Source organism: Corylus avellana, chromosome 3, assembly GCF_965113065.1.
Source record: "Corylus avellana chromosome 3, dhCorAvel1.hap1.2, whole genome shotgun sequence".
NCBI lineage: Eukaryota > Viridiplantae > Streptophyta > Magnoliopsida > Fagales > Betulaceae > Corylus > Corylus avellana.
In genome coordinates, this window is record NC_142492.1 from 26,151,110 (window position 1) to 26,170,143 (window position 19,034).

Consider the following 19,034-nt stretch of genomic DNA (forward strand, 5'->3'; position numbering starts at 1 on the left):
TATATCGATTGCAACTTGCAAGTCGAGCAAATCTCTCGATCTGTGTTTCATATTTTTTTTCTTCAACGTACAAACAATCGCCGATGGGTTTCGAAAACGATCCGTACGTCTCCGGGTTTCGGAAAATTAGGGTTTGGTTACCTCCATGCATTTCTCTTTTCACGCTCTTGATTTGCAGGGTTTGATTTGTTTTTCAGGTTCCGCGACGAGGATGGGGAGCCGTTGATGGACTACGACGGCGTACAGTCCGATAGGGAGCAGTCGCCAGAGCCGCGGCAGGGATTTTTGGAGGACGACGAGGATGAGGGCGAGTGGCAGCGAGAGCGGTCGGAGACGCCTGTTTATGACGCGGAGGCATCGTCGATGAAAGCGAAGCCCAGGAAGCGGCTGATCAAGAAGGGCGATCCTGTCTCGGCGAAGGAGATTGTGACTCCGAGCCTGGTGGATGAGGACGAGGACGAGGACGAGGAGGATTTTGAGAGAAATTCGAAGAAGTGGAAGGAGGGTAAGAGCGGTGGGAAGAAGGAGAAGAGGCATAAGGGGGAGAAGAGAGGGTTTTCTTCTGTGGGGAAGAGCGATTATGGTAGGTCCTCCAAGAGAGGAGGGTTTTCTTCTGGGAAGGATCGAGATGGTGAGGTCAAGGAGATGTGGGACACCATTGCCGGTGGCGATTCTGAGGTATAATCAAAATTGTTGGGCTTTCCTTTTTGTTTTATTACTTTTTTTCAATTAAATTTGTTGTTCTTGAACAAAGAAGCTCCGATTTCTGATGAATTCGACGTGGGTATTGAGGTTGTGTTTACAAAAGAAAATGCTGCGTTTAATTGCTGGCTGCTTATCCAAGAACAACTGGTTACGGAAGGAAAACTTGATTATTTGATGCTTAGATAACTTTTTGATGAATTGTGAGGGTTTTATGTCATTCTCTGTTCCCTTTCAGTGATGCTAGTTTTTAGGTGAACACACCTGTTTAAAGTATCATATCTTATGTTCTCATTGTGTTTGAGCTATCACATATCTTATGTACTCATTTGATTTAGTGAACTTGTGAACTTGGGGGTTAAATCTGCTATATCTGATTAGTTGTGAAGGTGTTCCTCGCATTCAGATATATTTTGTGGTCTGTCTGAACATTTGAGCCTGGTTGTCCATAGAATAAATAGATTATAGAAAGCCAAACATTTTCTTATGTACTTTAGGAAATTTACTTTATGATAGATTATAGAAAGCCAAACCTTTTCTTATGTACTTTAGGAAATTTACTTTATGACTTCAGTAGTTTCATGAATCTTGGGGCCTTAAAACTTGGTTCATCATAGATAGCCATGAAACCATTGATTCTACATCACTTATTATCTATGTTTTTGGTTTTCTAGTTAAAATTTTCTAATTTGTTCCCTCTCTTGAATGAATTAGGATGATCATGAGGGTGTCAGGACTATGGACGATGATAACTTCATAGATGACACTGGTGTGGATCCTGCTGTTGGGTATGGAAATGCCGATGAGCCACATTCTCCTGGTGAAGCTCCTCAGGTTAATACTTTATCTTTTCTCTATAGTGCTGATAATGTAATGCTATTGTTTTCTATTGATTGCTTGATTTTGTGTATGGATGGTTCTTGATGCCATTTTTGGTTTATCATTTGGATGTTTCTAGGCTGAGGAGGGTGACGAAGATGATGAAATTGACCAGCTCTTCAAGTCGGGTAAGAAAAAAAAGAAGAATGAGAGAAACCCAGCAGAAATAGCATTGCTAGTTGAGAACGTCATGGCCGAGCTTGAGGTCACAGCAGAAGAGGATGCAGACCTTAATAGACAGGGGAAGCCTGCTGTTAATAAACTCAAAAAACTGCCTCTTCTGACAGAGGTCCTTTCAAAGTAAGTTGTCTGCCATCAGTTTTTATGGGCATTCTTGTCTTTGCATAGCATTCATAATTCTTATATTCTTTGGGTCAACTGCTCTTGGTGCAGGAAGCAGCTCCAGCAAGAATTTCTAGATCATGGAGTCTTAAATTTATTGAAGAATTGGCTGGAACCTCTGCCAGATGGAAGCTTACCAAACATCAATATCCGTGCGGCCATCTTGAAGATTTTGACTGATGTATAGTCAGAGTTCCCTGCATATGTTAATCTATGATATATAGTAGTAGTTTTTTATGGACTATATATGGCTCCTAAAATGCTCTGCTTCTATTGTGCAGTTTCCGATCGATCTAGAGATGTATGATAGAAAAGAACAACTGAAGAAGAGTGGTATTGGAAAGGTTAGTAATCGCCTTGTGAGAATCAATTCATAATTTTTGCAACTTCGATATAGAAGGAATAAATTTGACTGATTTGCTATTTTGTTGGGCAGGTCATTATGTTTTTATCCAAATCTGATGAGGAAACCACATCCAACAGAAAACTGGCAAAGGATTTGGTTGATAAATGGGTAATGTGACACATGTTTATAAGTCTTCATACGTATATAAGATTCTTGTCCTGCCTGTACTTTTGTTATCTATGGGAAAGCGGTGGGCACTCATTTGGTTGAAAATGGTAGTATTAAAGGTGGAAATTGATGGTGGATATGCTTCTTCTCTGTTCAAGAATCATGCTGTGGTCATACATTTCCCTTTAATCATGATAACGTTCCACTTGAAACGATCAAACAGTTTTGTTTTTGCTGTGCTCTACTGGTATATGATCACACAATTGGTTGTTTGCAAGTTTTCCTGTTTCTATTGCAAAATACTGATTCTTAAGTCTTTGGTCAGTGGCCGCCTTTTTGTTTGACTTGTACAGTATTTTTACTTGTAGCCATTTTCTTTTCTTTTTGGAATGATCCTCAAAGATCCGTACGTGGGTTTCCTATTAAATTTAGTGGTACTGAAATATTTTTTGGTCATTGTGAACTTTTGATTGCAGAGTCGACCGATATTTAATAAAAGTACAAGGTTTGAGGAAATGAGAAATGCTGATGACGAGAGGGCTCCCTACCGAAGGCCATCGGTTAAAAAGTACTGCTTGTGATGTGTTATGCATATTTGTCCAAATCATTGCTGCCAAACTTTGTGTATTATTTTATTTGTTTTTTTTTTTTTTTTCAATTTTTTGTAGGCCAGCGAATAAAGCTGCTGGGATGGAATCCAGAGATGGTGATCTTGATTTAGATGAATTTTCACGGTAAGTTGTGATAACAGATATATGCTTGTTCCTGGGCTCGTTTATTTTCAGTGAACCTTTTCCCAACACCATATCATATTAAACGTTAAGTTTTTACTATAATGCAGGGAACGCAAGTCGAGCCAATCATCATCCAGGCAGCATGCTACAAGGCCGGAAGCAACGCCATTAGATTTCTTGGTGCGCCCACAATCTAAGATTGATCCAGATGAAATAAGAGCCCGCGCGAAACAAGTTGTACAAGATCAGCGTCGTTTGAAGGTTTGTTTTCTTTTGGTGAAAAGTTAGATATTAAAAATAAGTGAAAATACACTAAGACAATAACTTTTAAGTCAGTTTGAGTATAGTGATACATATGATTCACTCCAATTTGGATGCATACTGAGTTACTTTTGTTCATTATCCTATCTGGAAGAAACAATAGTGTTTCAAAGCTTTGGGGGAAATCACATTTATTTATTAATCTCAATGCTCAACCAATCAATGTTGTAACTTCTAAACCTAAATGTGACTTGTTTATGGCAGATGAATAAGAAGTTGCAGCAGTTGAAGGCCCCAAAAAAGAAGCAGCTTCAAGCCACAAAGCTTAGTGTGGAGGGTCGTGGCATGGTCAAATATTTGTAATGTCAGAATTCACTTTCATTTGCTAGTGAAGGTTGTCATGGGCGTAGAACAAGCCACAAAGAACCTTGGGAAGGAGGTTTAACTAGCAACAGCTTCTTCAAATGCCTGAGGTCTCTCTGTTTTCCTGTTGGATTCAAAGCCCAGCCCAATGGGAGGGATTGTCCGGCGGGAATAATTTAAAGTCCTATCCAGTTTATTGGTGTATATTTGATTGGCAAAGAGTTCAGCCTGACATGCTCTTGCCCAGTGTATTTTGTAAAACTAAGCAGTGAGACTTTTGTGTGCTAACTGCTAGACTGCAATTTTTACCTTCAACAATTTATATATAATATATTTTTTTTCCATCCAAGGAAAAAAAACATGTTATCATTTGTGAACAAGATTTCTAACCGATGCACCATTGATGTATTTTTTTAGCTGACATCTTAAAATGATGTGAAAAATCTTAATTTTTATTTTTGAAAGGGACATCAAAGTACGATTCCTTTCCATTTCGAGTCATCCATTTTTTGTGATTCTACCCACATTTACGTCTTATTGGCAAAATTGTTAAGTCTTTCATTTTCATTTAATTCTAGGGTTTAATCGTTTAATTTGGGCTATTATCATCTGGTTTAGATATGAAGCTCAGGGTTTTTTTTCTTTGGGGGGGGGGGGGGGGGGGGGTGGTGGGTTAAATTAGGTTAATTTAGAGCTCAGACAGAATCAAATTCCTACATTTGAAACCAGTTTGATTTTCAATTCTTACACCGCTGGATTAATCGTTGTGTATATATCTTCTTAAAAATCATTTTATATTGTATGCCAATAAGAAGAAATTGTTTCATTTATCAAAATTTCGCAGCTTCCAGGACTTCCAAAGATCTTGGGATTATTCAATTCAGGGGTGTCGGATTTTCTCCAAACTGACATTGTACCTTTAAGATAGGGTTCCCAATTGGCAGAATTTATGATGCCACCGTTCATGTCAACCTCGAAGGCACTTGGGTCCTTCATGTTCCGAAAAAATGGTTTCAGACATTCTATTAGGTCCCTTAAGAACAGTTGGCGGTTGCAGAAATTTGATCAGATTCAATGCATTAGTAGCATCAGAAATTTGATCAGAATGTGCAAAGTCCTTTTAGTTCACGAGTTTAATTAAAGTATTCAGATTACGATGAGGTAGTGGTTCTGTGTTTTTTGGATTTTCTTTTTGATGTACATAACACATAAATATTTTGACACGGGGCCTTAAAAGATATATTAATGGATGATCTTAGTGAGTAAAGTACGACTTTTAAAACCTTAAGTTGAGATGTGGGTAAAATATGATTAAGCTTACTTATTTCTACTTCTAACCTGCTTACTACTTTAAATTTTTAGTTGTTACAACCTGCTTACTACTTGAATGTCTGTGAGGCTTGAGGTGCTGTGTTGGAGTGTTAAATATACGTAGGTTAGTTCTCTATATTTGCATTTGTTTAAGTGGGTGTTTACCATGATTTGGTTCTTTACATCCTTGGTCATGAAAACTGGTTTTGACTTTCATATGGTTCTTTTGTGGTTCCATTGATGAATTTATTATTTATTCTGTTTTGTATTCAGACAACTGCAAAGGATAGTGCCCTGTTTGACCGCTTGATAAACATATGGGAGTTCAATCCGGGACCAGTTCCAGGGAGTTGTGAGCTTTATTTGTTTTGTGGATTTTTATCAACAGGTGAATCTTCGTTTAGTCCATTCTTTAATGTTGCATCTGGTGTGGTATTTTTAAAGCAAAAATATCAATTATAAAATTTACCACTCGCAATAAGACAAATTTCGTAGGATAAGGCTATATTAAGGGTTTCGAACTTCAATGATTGCAGGGGTTTTGTTATCAAATTTATGAGAATTAAAATTAACTTAATGTAAATGAGATTGATTTGATTTGTGTAAATTTAAGTGCATAAAAATAAACGCATAAGAGAATGTGAACTATGAGAGAGATAGCGTAGGGTATTGACTTCACCACTATCCGCACATCAATGGTTAACTATATTTAATCTAAGAAATTCATTATATACATGCTATAAACAAACAAGAAAATATCTTATTAAAGAATTAGGATAATCTATCTTCGGTTGGTACGGACCGTCCAACCAACCACTAAGATGTGGTACGACTCGTCTTCCCTAATTATAAATTATCTAATTCTTAAATAAGTTTCATACAATTAATGGAATAGCATAACCCATCTTTCGTTGGCATGGACCGTCTAACTAAATTAGACTAAACTAGGGTATAGTACGATCTGTCTTCCCTAGGTATGGCCTATCTAATCCTATTAATTATATGTCAATTAAAAATCGTTGCATAATCACAGAAAATAAGAATGATTTGAATTTAGTAAAAGTAAAAATATTTTCGAAGACAAGATAAGAATTTCACTCATATTGATTTGGAATTTAAGAATAATTGTATTAAACGTTAAGAACAAAATCAAACTATAGCAATTCTCATATTTATACAATCAACATGCATAAACTAAAAATTTAGAAATTAAATACAATCAAACCATTGTTTTTTGATAGGGTTACATCAACATTCCACAAAAAGGGTTTAGCCGCTCATGGTGGTGCTGGGATGGCCTCCTGCCATGATCTTCTGCTCTTCAACTTGTCAGGCCTCCAAGGAAATAATTTTTGTCTAAAACTAAGCACACATTCTCTTGAAGCTTAGAGGCCTATTTATAGGGAGCAAATAAGTCCTAAGAGCACTAGGAAAACTAGAAAATTTGTAGGCCAGTCTCTCAGTTGGAATACAAGACTAAAAGCCTTCTCTAGGGTGAATTTGGGCTACTTTCGAACTTTTCAGCACGAGTGTGTTCGACCTATTTATGTGCTTGATTCCACTTGTGACATATTTGTGGTGTTAGGATTTCTTTAAAAAAAATTTAGCTATGAACTGGATACCCTCTAGTCCATAATGGACCGGAGAGGATCTAGATCCGTAGTTTGAGGGGGTATGTAAACTTTTCTTTTATTTTTTGGTTTTTTTTTTTTTTTTTTTTTTAACATAATTAAATTTTCTTGAACCAAGGTCTTGTTAATGTCGTTGACCTTAACGCTTAAAAAAAAAAGAAAAAAAAAGACTGGTGTTGATAATGTGGTTCCTTTTGAGCCTTTGGATCTTTTCTTGTACACATGGCTCTCGCTAACAAATTTCAAATTTGATACAACTACATATCAGATGGCTAAAAAAGTAATTTTATTTATTTATTATTTTTTTTGTTTTCCGAGCTCGATCAAGACCAGCTCTGAGTTTTCCTTTCGCTACTGGAAAGGATAATGATAATGATGATGATAATCCACTCAAATATTCAAAATTCAAACATATCTATTTATTATAGATAAGATCTCATTTTATCACCGTATATATATATATATATATATATATATATATATATATATATATATATATATAGTTTGGCTTTGAAGATTTGAGAATTATATATATAATTCTCAAATATTCAAATTCAAACATATTGTACGCATTTATTATAGATAAGTTATTTTATTTTATTTTATTTTATCATTGTAGATAGATAGTGTTTGAATTGTAATTTAAATCTATATAGATCATACAACAGAATTCAAATATATACATATAGCCTACGACTCAATTGAAATCAACCTTTCACATTATTCACAGCTACATATACCGACTGATCGATTGCAAGTCGAGCAATCTTTCTGGTTTTTTTTTTTTTATTGATAAGCATTTCAGACCCACATATTGGTTTTGAAATGTTCTTGAACGGAGATAGCAATCACTCCTTCTACAGTTTTCTTTAAGGATTGCTTGATGTCGTCTAACAGTTTTATGAAGCTTCGCGTGGGTTTCGAGCTTGAGGGCCTTTGGTTTGTGGGTTTCTTTTTGGGTTGTTGGGTTGCTTTGCGGGCTTTGGGTTTTTCTTCGTTTTTCTTGCTTTTAACTTTTGTTTTGTGCCTTGTGTATACTCTCAGTATACTTAGGAGCACCTTAAAGCTTATTATATTATGCACTTAATTACCATTATGGTGCTGGCCACCCATCTTTTTTATTTTATTTTACTTTTTATTTATTTTTTAAGTATCAATTATTATTTTATTATGCTTTTATTGAGAGAACATGTGGCACTAGAATTTTTTTAAAAGAAATTATAGCAATTAACTGAATACCCTTTGGGGGAATGTAGACTTTCATTTTTTTTTTTTTTTTTAACATAATTAAATTTTCTTGAACCTAGGTCCAAGACACAGACCGAGCGAGAAGAGAGTTTGTTAACGTTGTTGACCATAACGCTAAAAAAACAAAAAAATGTCTGGTGATGATGATGTGGCACCTTTTGAGCCTTTAGATCTTTTCCTGTACACATGGCTCTCGCTAACAAATTTGATACATATACACATCAGATGGCTAAATAAGTAATTTTATACTCTTTTTTATGTTTTCCGAGCTCAATCAAGAACAGCTCTGAGTTCAGCTGGAGGCTTTTCATAAAGCTGAACAGAGTAGAAGATTCAGTAATACTTGTGATACCATGCCCAGATGTGTGAGATGGCAGCAACTGAAGGAAGGTTTTATCAAGCTAAATTGGGATAGGGCCATTAATAAAGGGACACAACGAATGGGGGGGTGGGGATTATCGCAAGGGATCATGGTGGTGCGTCGGTTGCAGCAATGTGTACAAGTAGACCCCATATTTTTGGTCCAGCAACTGCAGAGGCGTTGGCGGTATGGACATTGGCTGAATTCTGCTGCAAGTTTGGATTTACACAGATTGTTGTGGAAGGGGACGCAATGGAAGTTGTGTTAGCTCTTCAATGTGGAGACATCTGTAGGGGCAGATATGGTCTCATTTCGTGGAGGAAGCAAAGCATCTGTTCAATCAATCTGTGTCTTGGAGTGTTCAACATGTGAGGAGAGAGGCCAATACTGTTGCTCATCAAATTGCCCAAAAAGCAGCGTTGAGGGATGTGGAAAATATATGGTTTTCAAATTTTCCAGATTTCATTCGAAATCTTGTATTCTCTGACCAAGAGGTCTTCGTTTAATGAGATAATGGATATCTTTTCAAAAAAAAAAAAAAAAAAAGACCAGCTCTGAGTTTTCCTTTTGCTACCGGAAAGGATAATGATAATCCACCGCCGTAATAAAATTTTCAAATATTTAAATTCAAACATATTGTATTTATTATACGTAAACTCTCTTTTTATCATAGTAGATAGATAGTGTTTGAATTGTAATTTGTTAGGATTATGAAAGATAAGATCCCCACATCTGCCAGAAATGCAGCAACGGATTCTGTTGGAATTCAAAATATTGAAGATAAGAGAAGTTCAAGAATCAAGATAATCAAGCTACTGTCGTCATCTTATCAATACTTTAAATTATGTAACTAGTTTGAAACTGTAATCTAATCTCTTAGTTTTAAACTTCAATTGTACATCTATATTATAAATATACAACAGAATTCAAATATACACATACAGCGTACGAGTCAATTGAAATCAACCTTTCACATTATTCACAGCAATCTCTCTCTGTGTTTCTTGTTTTTTCTACGTTCAAACAATGTGTTTCTCGCAAGGGTTCTCCAATTCACGATCATCATCGCCGATGGGTTACGAAAACGATTCGTACGTCTCCTTCTCTGTGAGAAACTTAGGGTTTGGTTACCTCCATGCCTTTCTCTTGATTTGCAGGGTTTGGTTCGTTTTTCAGGTTCCGCGACGAGGATGGGGAGCCGTTGATGGACTACGACGGCGTGCAGTCCGATAGGGAGCAGTCGCCGGAGCCGCGGCAGGGATTTTTAGAGGACGACGAGGATGAGGGCGAGTGGCAGCGAGAGCGGTCGGAGACGCCTGTTTATGACGCGGAGGCATCGTTGATGAAAGCGAAGCCCATGAAGCGGCTGATCAAGAAAGGCGATCCTGTCTCGGCGAAGGAGATTGTGACTCCGAGCCTGGTGGATGAGGACGAGTACGAGGAGGATTTTGAGAGAAATTCGAAAAAGTTGAAGGAGGGAAAGAGCGGTGGGAAGAAGGAGAAGAGGCATAAGGGGGAGAAGAGAGGGTTTTCTTCTGTGGGGAAGAGCGATGATGGTAGGTCCTCCAAGAGAGGAGGGTTTTCTTCGGGTAAGGATCGAGAGAGTGAGGTCAAGGAGATGTGGGGCACCATTGCCGGTGGCGATTCTGAGGTATAATCGAAATTGTTGGGCTTTCCCTTTTTGTTTTATTACTTTGGGGGAAAAAAAATGCAGTTTACGATTTTTCAATTTTAACCTTAAAAGTTTAAAAATTAGCAATTTACCCCGAAGTTTTCCGTTTAATTTTTCCGTCAAAATGAACAGAAATTTATTAAATTACAGGTTTTTTTTTTAAAAAAAAATTCCGGAAAAATTAAACGAAAGCTTTAAATTGCCAATTTTTGAAACTTCAGGGAATAGATTGCTAATTTTTGAACTTTGAATTTAAAATTGAAAAATTTCGGGTAAACTGCATTTTTTCCTATTATTAGGGAAAAATGCAGTTTAGATTTTTCAATTTTAACCCTAAAGTTCAAAAATTGGCAATCTACCACCTGAAGTTTAAAAAATTGGCAATTTAAACCTACTTTAAAAGGGTAAACTGCATTTTTCCCATTTTTTTCAATTAAATTTGATCTTCCTGAAAGAAGAATTCAACGTGGGTATTGAGGTTGTGTTTAGAAAAGAAAATGCTACGTTTAATTGCTGGCTGCTGCTTATCCAAGAACAAATGGGTTATGGAAGGAAAACTTGATTATTTGATGCTTAGATAACTTTTTGATGAATTTTGAGGGTTTTATGTCATTCTCTGTTCCCTTTCAGTGATGCTAGTTTTTAGGTGAACACACCTGTTTAAAGTATCATATCTTATGTTCTCATTGTGTTTGAGCTATCACATATCTTATGTACTCATTTGATTTAGTGAACTTGTGAACTTAGGGTTAAATCTGCTATATCTGATTAATTAGTTGTGAAGCTGTTCCACGCATTCAGATATATTTTGTGGTCTGTCTGAACATTTGAACGTGGTTGTCTATAGAATAAATAGATTATAGAAAGCCAAACCTTTTCTTATGTACTTTAGGGAATTTACTTTATGACATTAGTAGTTTCATGAATCTTGGGGCCTTGAAACTTGGTTCATCATAGATAGCCATGAAACCATTGATTCTACCTGACTTATTATTTATGCTTTTGGTTTTCTAGTTTAAGTTTTCTAATTTGTTCCCTCTCTTGAATGGATTAGGATGATCATGAGGGTGTCAGGACTATGGACGATGATAACTTCATAGATGACAGTGGTGTGGATCCTACTGTTGGGAATGGAAATGGCGGTGAGCCACAGTCTCCTGGTGAAGCTCCTCAGGTTAATATTTTTATCTTTTCACTATAGTGCTGATAATGTAATGCTATTGTCTTCTATTGATTGCTTGATTTTGTGTATGGATGGTTCTTGATGCCATTTTTGGTTTACCATTCGGATGTTTCTAGGCTGAGGAGCGTGGCGAAGATGAAGAAATTAACCAGCTCTTCAAGTCGGGTAAGAAAAAAAAGAAGAATGAGAGAAACCCGGCAGAAATAGCATTGCTAATTGAGAATGTCATGGCCGAGCTTGAGGTCACAGCAGAAGAGGATGCAGACCTTAATAGACAGGGGAAGCCTGCTGTTAATAAACTCAAAAAACTGCCTCTTCTGACAGAGGTCCTTTCAAAGTAAGTTGTCTGCCATAAGTTTTTATGGGCATTCTTGTCTTTGCATAGCATTCATAATTCTTATATTCTTTGGGTCAACTCCTCTTGGTGCAGGAAGCAGCTCCAACTAGAGTTTCTAGATCACGGAGTTCTAAATTTATTGAAGAATTGGTTGGAACCTCTTCCAGATGGAAGCTTACCAAACAAGAATATCCGTTCAGAAATATTGAAGATTTTGACTGATGTATAGTCAAAGTTCCCTGCATATGTTAATCTATGATATATAGTAGTAGGTTTTTATGGACTATAGTAGTAGTTTTTTATGGACTATATATGGCTCTTGAAATGCTCTGCTTCTATTGTGCAGTTGCCCATTGATCTAGAGATGTATGATAGAAAAGACCAACTCAAGAAGAGTGGTATTGGAAAGGTAAGTAATAGCCTTGTGAGAATCAATCCATAATTTTTGCAGCTTTGATATAGAAGGAATAAGTTTGACAGATTTGCTATTTTGTTGGGCAGGTCATTATGTTTTTGTCAAAATCTGATGAGGAAACCACATCCAACAGAAAACTTGCGAAGGATTTGTTTGATAAATGGGTAATGACTCTTCATACGTATATAAGATTCTTGTACTGCCTGTACTTTTGTTATCTATGGGAAAGCGGTGGGAACTCATTTGGTTGAAAATGGTAGTATTAAAGGTGGAAATTGATGGTGGATATGCTTCTTCTTCTCTGTTCAAGAATCATGCCGTGGTCATACATTTCCCTTTCATCATGATAACGTTTCACTTGAAACGATCAAACAGTTTCATTTTTTCTGTGCTATGATTACACAATTGGTTGTTTGCAAGTGTTCCTGTTTCTATTGCAAAATACTGATTCTTAAGTCTTTGGTCAGTGGCCGCATTTTTGTTTGACTTGCACAGTATTTTTACTTGTAGCCATTTTCTTTTCTTTCTGGAACGATACTCAAAGATCTGTACGTGGGGTTTCCTATTAAATTTAGTGGTACTGAAATATTTTTTGGTCATTGTGAACTTTTGATTGCAGAGTCGACTGATATTTAACAAAAGTACAAGGTTTGAGGACATGAGAAACGCTGATGACGAGAGCCTTCCCTACCGAAGGCCATCTGTTAAAAAGTATTGCTTGTGACGTGTTCTGCATATCTGTCCAAATCATTGCTGCCAAACTTTGTGTATTATTTGATTTTTTTTTTTTTTTTTTTTCAACTTTTGGTAGGCCAGCGAATAAAGCTGCTAGGATGGAATCCAAAGATGATGATCTTGATTTGGATGAATTTTCACGGTAAGTTGTGATAACAGATTCATGCTTGCTCCTGGGCTCGTTTATTTTCGGTGAACCTTTTCCGTTAAGTTTTTACTATAATGCAGGGATCGCAAGTCTAGCCAATTATCATCCAGGCAGCATGTTACAAGGCCGGACGCAACAGCATTAGATTTCTTGGTGCGCCCACAATCTAAGATTAATCCAGATGAAATAAGAGCCCGCGCGAAACAAGTTGTAAAAGATCAGCGTCGTTTGAAGGTTTGTTTTCTTTTGGTGAAAAGTTAGATATTAAAAATAAGTGAAAATACACTAAGACAATTACTTTTAAGTCAGTTTGAGTATAGTTATAAATATGATTCACTCCAATTTGGATGCATACTGAGTTGCTTTTGTTCATTTATCCTATCTGGAAGAAACAATAGTGTTTCAAAGCTTTAGGGGAAATCACATTTATTTATTAATCTCAATGCTCAACCAATCAATGTTGTAACAGATAAATAAGAAGTTGCGGCAGTTGAAGGCCTCAAAAAAGAAGCAGCTTCAAGCCACAAAGCTTAGTGCGCAGGGTCGTGGCATGGTCAAATATTTGTAATGTCAGAATTCACTTCATTTGCTTGTGAAGGTTGTCATGGGCGTAGAACAAGCCACAAAGAACCTTGGGAAGGAGGTTTAACTAGCAACAGCTTGTTCAAATGCCTAAGGTCTCTCTGTTTTCGTCTTGGATTCAAAGCCCAGCCCAATGGGAGGGATCCCATCCAGTTTATTGGTGTATATTTGATTGGCAAAGAGTGCAGCCTGACATGCTCGTGCTCATTGTATTTTGTAAAAACAAGCAGTGAGACTTTTGCGTGCTAACTGCTAGACTGCAATGTTTACCTTGAACAATTTATATATAATATATTTCTTTTCCATCCAAGGGAAAAAACATGTTATCATTTGTGAACAAGATTTGTAACCGATGCACCATTGATGTGGTTAATATAATAATGAATCGGACATGCTATCCTGTGAGTAGGGCACTTGTTCCTAAAAAAGACCAATTTGCACCTCAGGAAGGATTCCAGGCATGAATGTTACCGGTTAACATAATTTGTTTTCTTTATTATGATGATCATTTTGTCAGTAAATTAGTTCTTAGAAGTCTGAAAAATTAAAGCCAAAAAAAAAAAAAAAAGAACTCACTTAGATATCAACTGATTCTCTATTTGTGACACATCATTAATCAGAAGAGTAATGTTATGTACTATCTTTTTATTTTTCTAAAATCCTCTTAAAGTTGATGTGTCTTTTAAAATTACCATTAAATTTTTGATGAATCATATTTGAATTTTGATGCAATGGTGATTTTGAAAACCACATAAGCTTTAAGAGAATTTTATAAGGATAAAAAGATGGTACCTAACATTACTCGTTAACTATTGCATCAATAGATAACATAATGTGCTTTTAAAAAAAAAAAAAAATAAATAAAAAATTACCAATCTAAAGTAGTTAACTCTATTTTTAATCCAATCTATTTAATTAAACCATTTAAATTTTTAATTTGAATTCGATAATTTTTTGTTGATTCATATTATTTGGAAAACTAGGCTCAAAGGATTTTGTAAATTAAGAAAAGTAAAGTTTTTAATATGTACAGAGTGCATGCAATGAAGCTAATATTTTATTTATTCCGAGTAATTTATTTATTTTGGAAGTACGAGGGAGTAGTGTTGGATGGTGAAATTTTTTGAGAAAAAATATAAAATTAATTAAAAAAAAAAAAAGCTTGAAATTTTTTTACATAATTAATTATAAAAATTAAAAATTGAGGTAATATTTGAAATTAAATTAAAATAGGATAACCAATTTGAATTTTTATATGAGCTTTTTTTTCAACCCACTCCACCTCAACCCGCCCAGAATCACATCCCCTCTCTCTCTACAGTTCTCAGACATCCAGGTACGATCCCTTTCCACTTCGAATCGTTCATTTTTTGTGATTCTACGCACATTTACATCTTATTGGGAAAAATTATTGTTAAGTCTTTCATTTTCATTCAATTCTAGGGTTTAATCGTTTTATTTGAGCTATTATCATCTGGTTTAGTTATGAAGCTCAGGTTTTTTTTTTTTTTTCTTTTTTGGGTTAAGTTAGGTTAATTTAGAGCTCAGACGGAATCAAATGCCAGCATTTGAAACCATTGGTTTTTGTTTTGTATATTTTAGTTTGATTTTCAATTATTACACCGCTGGATTAATCGTTGTGTATGTATCTTCTTAAACATCATTTTATATTGTATGCCAATAAGAAGAAATTGTTTCATTTATCAAAATTTCGCAGCTTCCTGGACTTCCAAAGATCTTGGGATTATTCAATTCAGGGGTGTCGGATTTCCCCCAAACTGACCTTGTACCTTTAAGATAGGGTTCCCAATTGGCAGAATTTACGATGCCACCGTTCATGTCAACCTCAAAAGCACTTGGATCCTTTATGTTCCGGAAAAATGGTTCCAGACATTCTATTAGGTCCCTCAAGAACAGTTGGCGGTTGCAGAAATTTGATCAGATTCAATGCATTAGTAGCATCACGGGTATCGATACCCCGTCAGTCTGTAATTCGGCCAATGGCCTTAATGATCTTAAATTTTCGTGGCGGAGTTTGTCTAATGATAGTCACACTGTTCAAAAAAGGCGGTTTCTGGGTTGTGGAGATGGTGAAGAGGGCGGTGTTCTGTCGAAAGTTTACGAGGAGAGGCGCGTCTTGGGGTAATTTTTTAAAGCCTTGCTGTGGGAATCACATTTTAATGCATTAGCGTATATTTAGTTATTGCTTTCTCGTTTTCTTTGGGATGTGTAAAAAATGTAGTTTCTTGGTTAATCATGGTCTATCAAGTATTTTTTTTCCTATCAAGTAATTCTTTTGTTTGTTGGAATGCATAATCGCTGATATGATATCAACTCTTGATCTCAAGCCAAAGCTCACTATAGTTATTTCGTGGGGAAATTACACATTACTCACTTGTGTTTAGGTCTAGTTCGAGTTTCCAACTTGTGATTCAAAAAGTTTTACTTTAGCTATCTAAGGTGCAAGTGTATTTCCTATTAGTTCACGAGTTTAAAGTTTTCAGATTACAATGAGGTAGTGGTTCTTTTTTTTTTGGATTTTCTTTTTGAGGTACATGACACATAAATTTTGATACTGGGGGGCTTAAAAGATATATTAAAGGATGATCTTAGTGGGTAAAGTACGACTTTTAAAACCATAAGTTGAGATGTGGGTAAAATATGATTAACCATACTTATTTCTACTTCTAAAGCTTCCTTTATAAGTTACAGTTCCATGGGGTGAATATTAGAGATTGGCTGGCTCATGAGCTAATTTTTCTTCTGACAAACTTATTTATTTAATATGATGTATTGTGGTTGCATTATATCGTCATTTGGACCCTTTTGATTTCTAATTATAGCAACTTCGGCTGACAAATTTATTGTTTATTAGGTATTCTCCAGAGCAGTTGTTTAATGTTGTTGCTGCTGTTGACTTATATCACGGTTTTGTCCCCTGGTGTCAGCGGTCTGAGATACGTAAACATTATCCTGATGGATCTTTTGATGCTGAGCTGGAGATTGGTTTCAAATTTCTTGTTGAGAGTTACACTTCCCACGTAGAATTGAACAGGCCAAAGTCTGTAAAGGTAACCAACTCCCTTTCAGTTTTTAGATGGTGGTTTAATTTTAGTAGTCTTGGCCCTTCTCTTTTGATGGAAAATTGATTGCGGCATACTAATTATTATAGCTTTTGTATGATCTGAATGTTAGTAAAAGAGAATATAAGACCCGTAGAGTTTTCTATTGTATAATGTGCATGAGCATGAGTGGGGGAAACATATGGGGATATACAAAATGATTTTTAATGAGTGTGAGTATTAATCCTAGGTTGACTTGAGGGAGATTTGAATCAGATTTTGGTGTTGTGTTGAGCATTGAATCAATTACAAATTTGAATGAAATGCGAGGAGAACTACTTTATTAACTTATGGCTTGCTGGCTTTCGGAAACATATGATTTTTGTGGAGCTGAAAGAAAAAGCACAATATTCCAAGTCAACACAAATCGAGTTGAGCAGCAACTTGGCATGCGAATTTCATGTGCTTGATCATGAGCCTCTTGTGCATCCATTGCCTGTCTTTATATTTTTAGGTGTTATAACCTGCTTACTACTTGAACGTCTGTGAGGCTTGATGTGGTGTGTTGGAGTGTTTAATATACATAGGTTAGTTCTCTACATTTGCATTTGTTTAAGTGGGTGTTTACCATGATTTGGTTCTTTACATCCTTGGTCATGAAAATTGGTTTTGACTTTCATATGGCTCTTTTGTGATTCCATTGATGAATTTATTATTTATTCTGTTTTGTATTCAGACTACTGCAAAGGATAGTGCCCTGTTTGATCACTTGATAAACATATGGGAGTTCAATCCAGGACCAGTTCCAGGGAGTTGTGAGCTTTATTTTTTTGTGGATTTTAAGTTCCAGTCACCACTTTATCGACAGGTGAATCTTCCTTTAGTCCATTCTTTAATATTGCATCCTTTAACTTAGTAATATTATGCTTATTGAGGACTTTGGAAATTGGCTTCTTCGGGGAATATAATATCATTGAGGTGAAACCTGTAGCTAGAACCACCTTCTTTTCTTTCTAGGTTTTTTTTTTTTTTTTTTTTTTTGGGGGGTGGGGGTTTTGGGGCTTGAAATTGGCTTATGTGGTATGCATGTTACTCGTAGCTAATGACATTGAGGCTTGTGATCACTCTGAGATGAATTCCATAATTGCTTGACTTGTCTGCCTTGTAGTCGCTGAAATGTTTTTCCTCTTTGCTATAATTCTAGTTTGATTGTATGATTCTATAGTTGCTATTATTTTCCCCATTTTCTTGGCCCTACCTGTCTGATTGGCTATCTAGAAGATTATGAAGAGAGGGAAGAAGCATTCTAACTGTGGCAATGACTTGGTGATTGTCAGGTTGCATCCATGTTCTTCAAGGAGGTTGTTTCTCGACTTGTAGGTTCGTTTAACGAGCGGTGCAGTTTGATATATGGACCGGGGGTCCCAACCCTTGAAAATTCTTATAGTCAAAGGGCATGAGACATGGTTTCGTATGTAAGAGGGTGTTGTGGCTAATGAACTTGTGGTGGGATATATTCACTGTCACACCAGCCACTGGGTGGTTTTTGTTTTGTCTGCTGCCTGGTAGGCTAATTGATCTTTTTATGATTAATTCAAATTTCAATTAAAGCCTTAAAAATTAAAACCCCTCTAGGCCTCCTCCTCCTACTGAAAGTTTTCATAATGAAATTTCAGTGATGGTGTAAACTTTTATTTTGTTGTTGCCATTACTTGCCACTGCCGATTGATGGTGATTAGTAATTAAAAGAGCCTTGTGCACTTGTGAATAGGTATTAAAAGTCTGGCGCAGCTTAATTTGATTTTTTCTTTGGTGTTTGATTAGTTGCATGTGTGCTTAGATCATGGGCCCAAAAGTGGTTTAAATGTGCTAGACTTCTTCACTGTGGTTGTAGGTTTGAATGGAAATGATGAAAGAAACATAAGCTTTTAATTTGTTTAGACTCAAAAGGTGTTTAGCAACCTCTCCAAAACAATCAAAAAAAAAAAAAAAAGCTTCGAAAGTCGTGGTTTAGGAGACTTATATAGATGGGGAGAAAATTGGAGTTTTAAACTAAGTTGACTGCTAAAAAATATTATCAGCCGCCACATTTAGGGTTCAATAAGGAACAACGGTCAAATAGGCTTCTATTGGACTTCTTTGGGCTCTCTCATTCGAGCTACTTTTGAACGGGGTTCTCCAGAAGTGCTTTTAGTCCTCCATTCGATTGGAAAGACGATTGAAACTACAAAGTATTATGGAACTTAGCACCCATTCTTATTCGAGCCAAATTGGTTTAATTTGAACCAATCACCAACTTTTTGATTTCATCTCCAAAATATGTCAACTCTACTCCGTTTAAATCCTACGTCAAATATATTTTGATACTAAATTTGTTGAACACAAAAAGCCAAACAGTTTCTTCCTACTTCTCTCATATTAGCATATGTAAAGTGTTTAAAATTAATTAAAAAGAAAAAAAGAAAATTGTTAGAATCCGATAGGCAACTCATCCACATCACATGTAGCGGCAACTTCTAGCTAAGCATTAATTAGAAATTTTTAAAAATAATCA

The 19,034-nt window shown here is 36.0% G+C and overlaps 3 protein-coding genes across 3 annotated transcripts; all 3 read left to right on the plus strand.

Annotated features, from left to right (window-relative positions):
• LOC132174751 (protein IWS1 homolog 1) lies at positions 1-4,166 on the plus strand. The gene is made up of 11 exons (XM_059586412.2): positions 1-103; positions 198-678; positions 1,417-1,536; positions 1,661-1,881; positions 1,975-2,104; positions 2,205-2,267; positions 2,360-2,437; positions 2,914-3,005; positions 3,106-3,171; positions 3,279-3,432; positions 3,697-4,166. Exons 1-11 carry the CDS (start codon positions 84-86, stop codon positions 3,793-3,795), a joined length of 1,524 nt encoding a protein of 507 aa, XP_059442395.1. The 5' UTR covers positions 1-83; the 3' UTR covers positions 3,796-4,166.
• A 5,330-nt stretch (positions 4,167-9,496) lies between these two features.
• On the plus strand, positions 9,497-13,705 carry LOC132175838 (protein IWS1 homolog 1-like; the record flags this gene model as incomplete). The annotated part of the gene is made up of 10 exons (XM_059587904.2): positions 9,497-9,997; positions 11,073-11,192; positions 11,318-11,538; positions 11,632-11,761; positions 11,885-11,947; positions 12,040-12,117; positions 12,573-12,664; positions 12,765-12,830; positions 12,917-13,070; positions 13,306-13,705. Coding segments are annotated over 10 exons (1,524 nt in total), but the record flags the coding sequence as incomplete, so codon positions are not given.
• Positions 13,706-14,663: 958 nt separating this feature from the next.
• LOC132175594 (uncharacterized) lies at positions 14,664-18,174 on the plus strand. Its single transcript, XM_059587575.2, has 5 exons — positions 14,664-14,754; positions 15,136-15,560; positions 16,294-16,489; positions 17,217-17,348; positions 17,818-18,174. The coding sequence occupies exons 2-5, from the start codon at positions 15,244-15,246 to the stop codon at positions 17,938-17,940; spliced, it is 768 nt and encodes a 255-aa protein (XP_059443558.2). The 5' UTR covers positions 14,664-14,754; positions 15,136-15,243; the 3' UTR covers positions 17,941-18,174.
• Positions 18,175-19,034: the final 860 nt, after the last annotated feature.

Excerpts from the sequence above, each read along its gene's own strand:
- LOC132174751 (XM_059586412.2), top strand. The coding sequence starts at position 84 with ATGGGTTTCGAAAACGATCC. Across the intron at positions 679-1,416 it reads TTGCCGGTGGCGATTCTGAG|GATGATCATGAGGGTGTCAG; the intron begins GTATAATCAAAA and ends TGAATGAATTAG. Across the intron at positions 2,105-2,204 it reads TCTTGAAGATTTTGACTGAT|TTTCCGATCGATCTAGAGAT; the intron begins GTATAGTCAGAG and ends TCTATTGTGCAG.
- LOC132175594 (XM_059587575.2), top strand. The coding sequence starts at position 15,244 with ATGCCACCGTTCATGTCAACCTCAAAAGCACTTGGATCCTTTATGTTC. Across the intron at positions 16,490-17,216 it reads ACAGGCCAAAGTCTGTAAAG|ACTACTGCAAAGGATAGTGC; the intron begins GTAACCAACTCC and ends TTTTGTATTCAG. Across the intron at positions 17,349-17,817 it reads AGTCACCACTTTATCGACAG|GTTGCATCCATGTTCTTCAA; the intron begins GTGAATCTTCCT and ends GGTGATTGTCAG.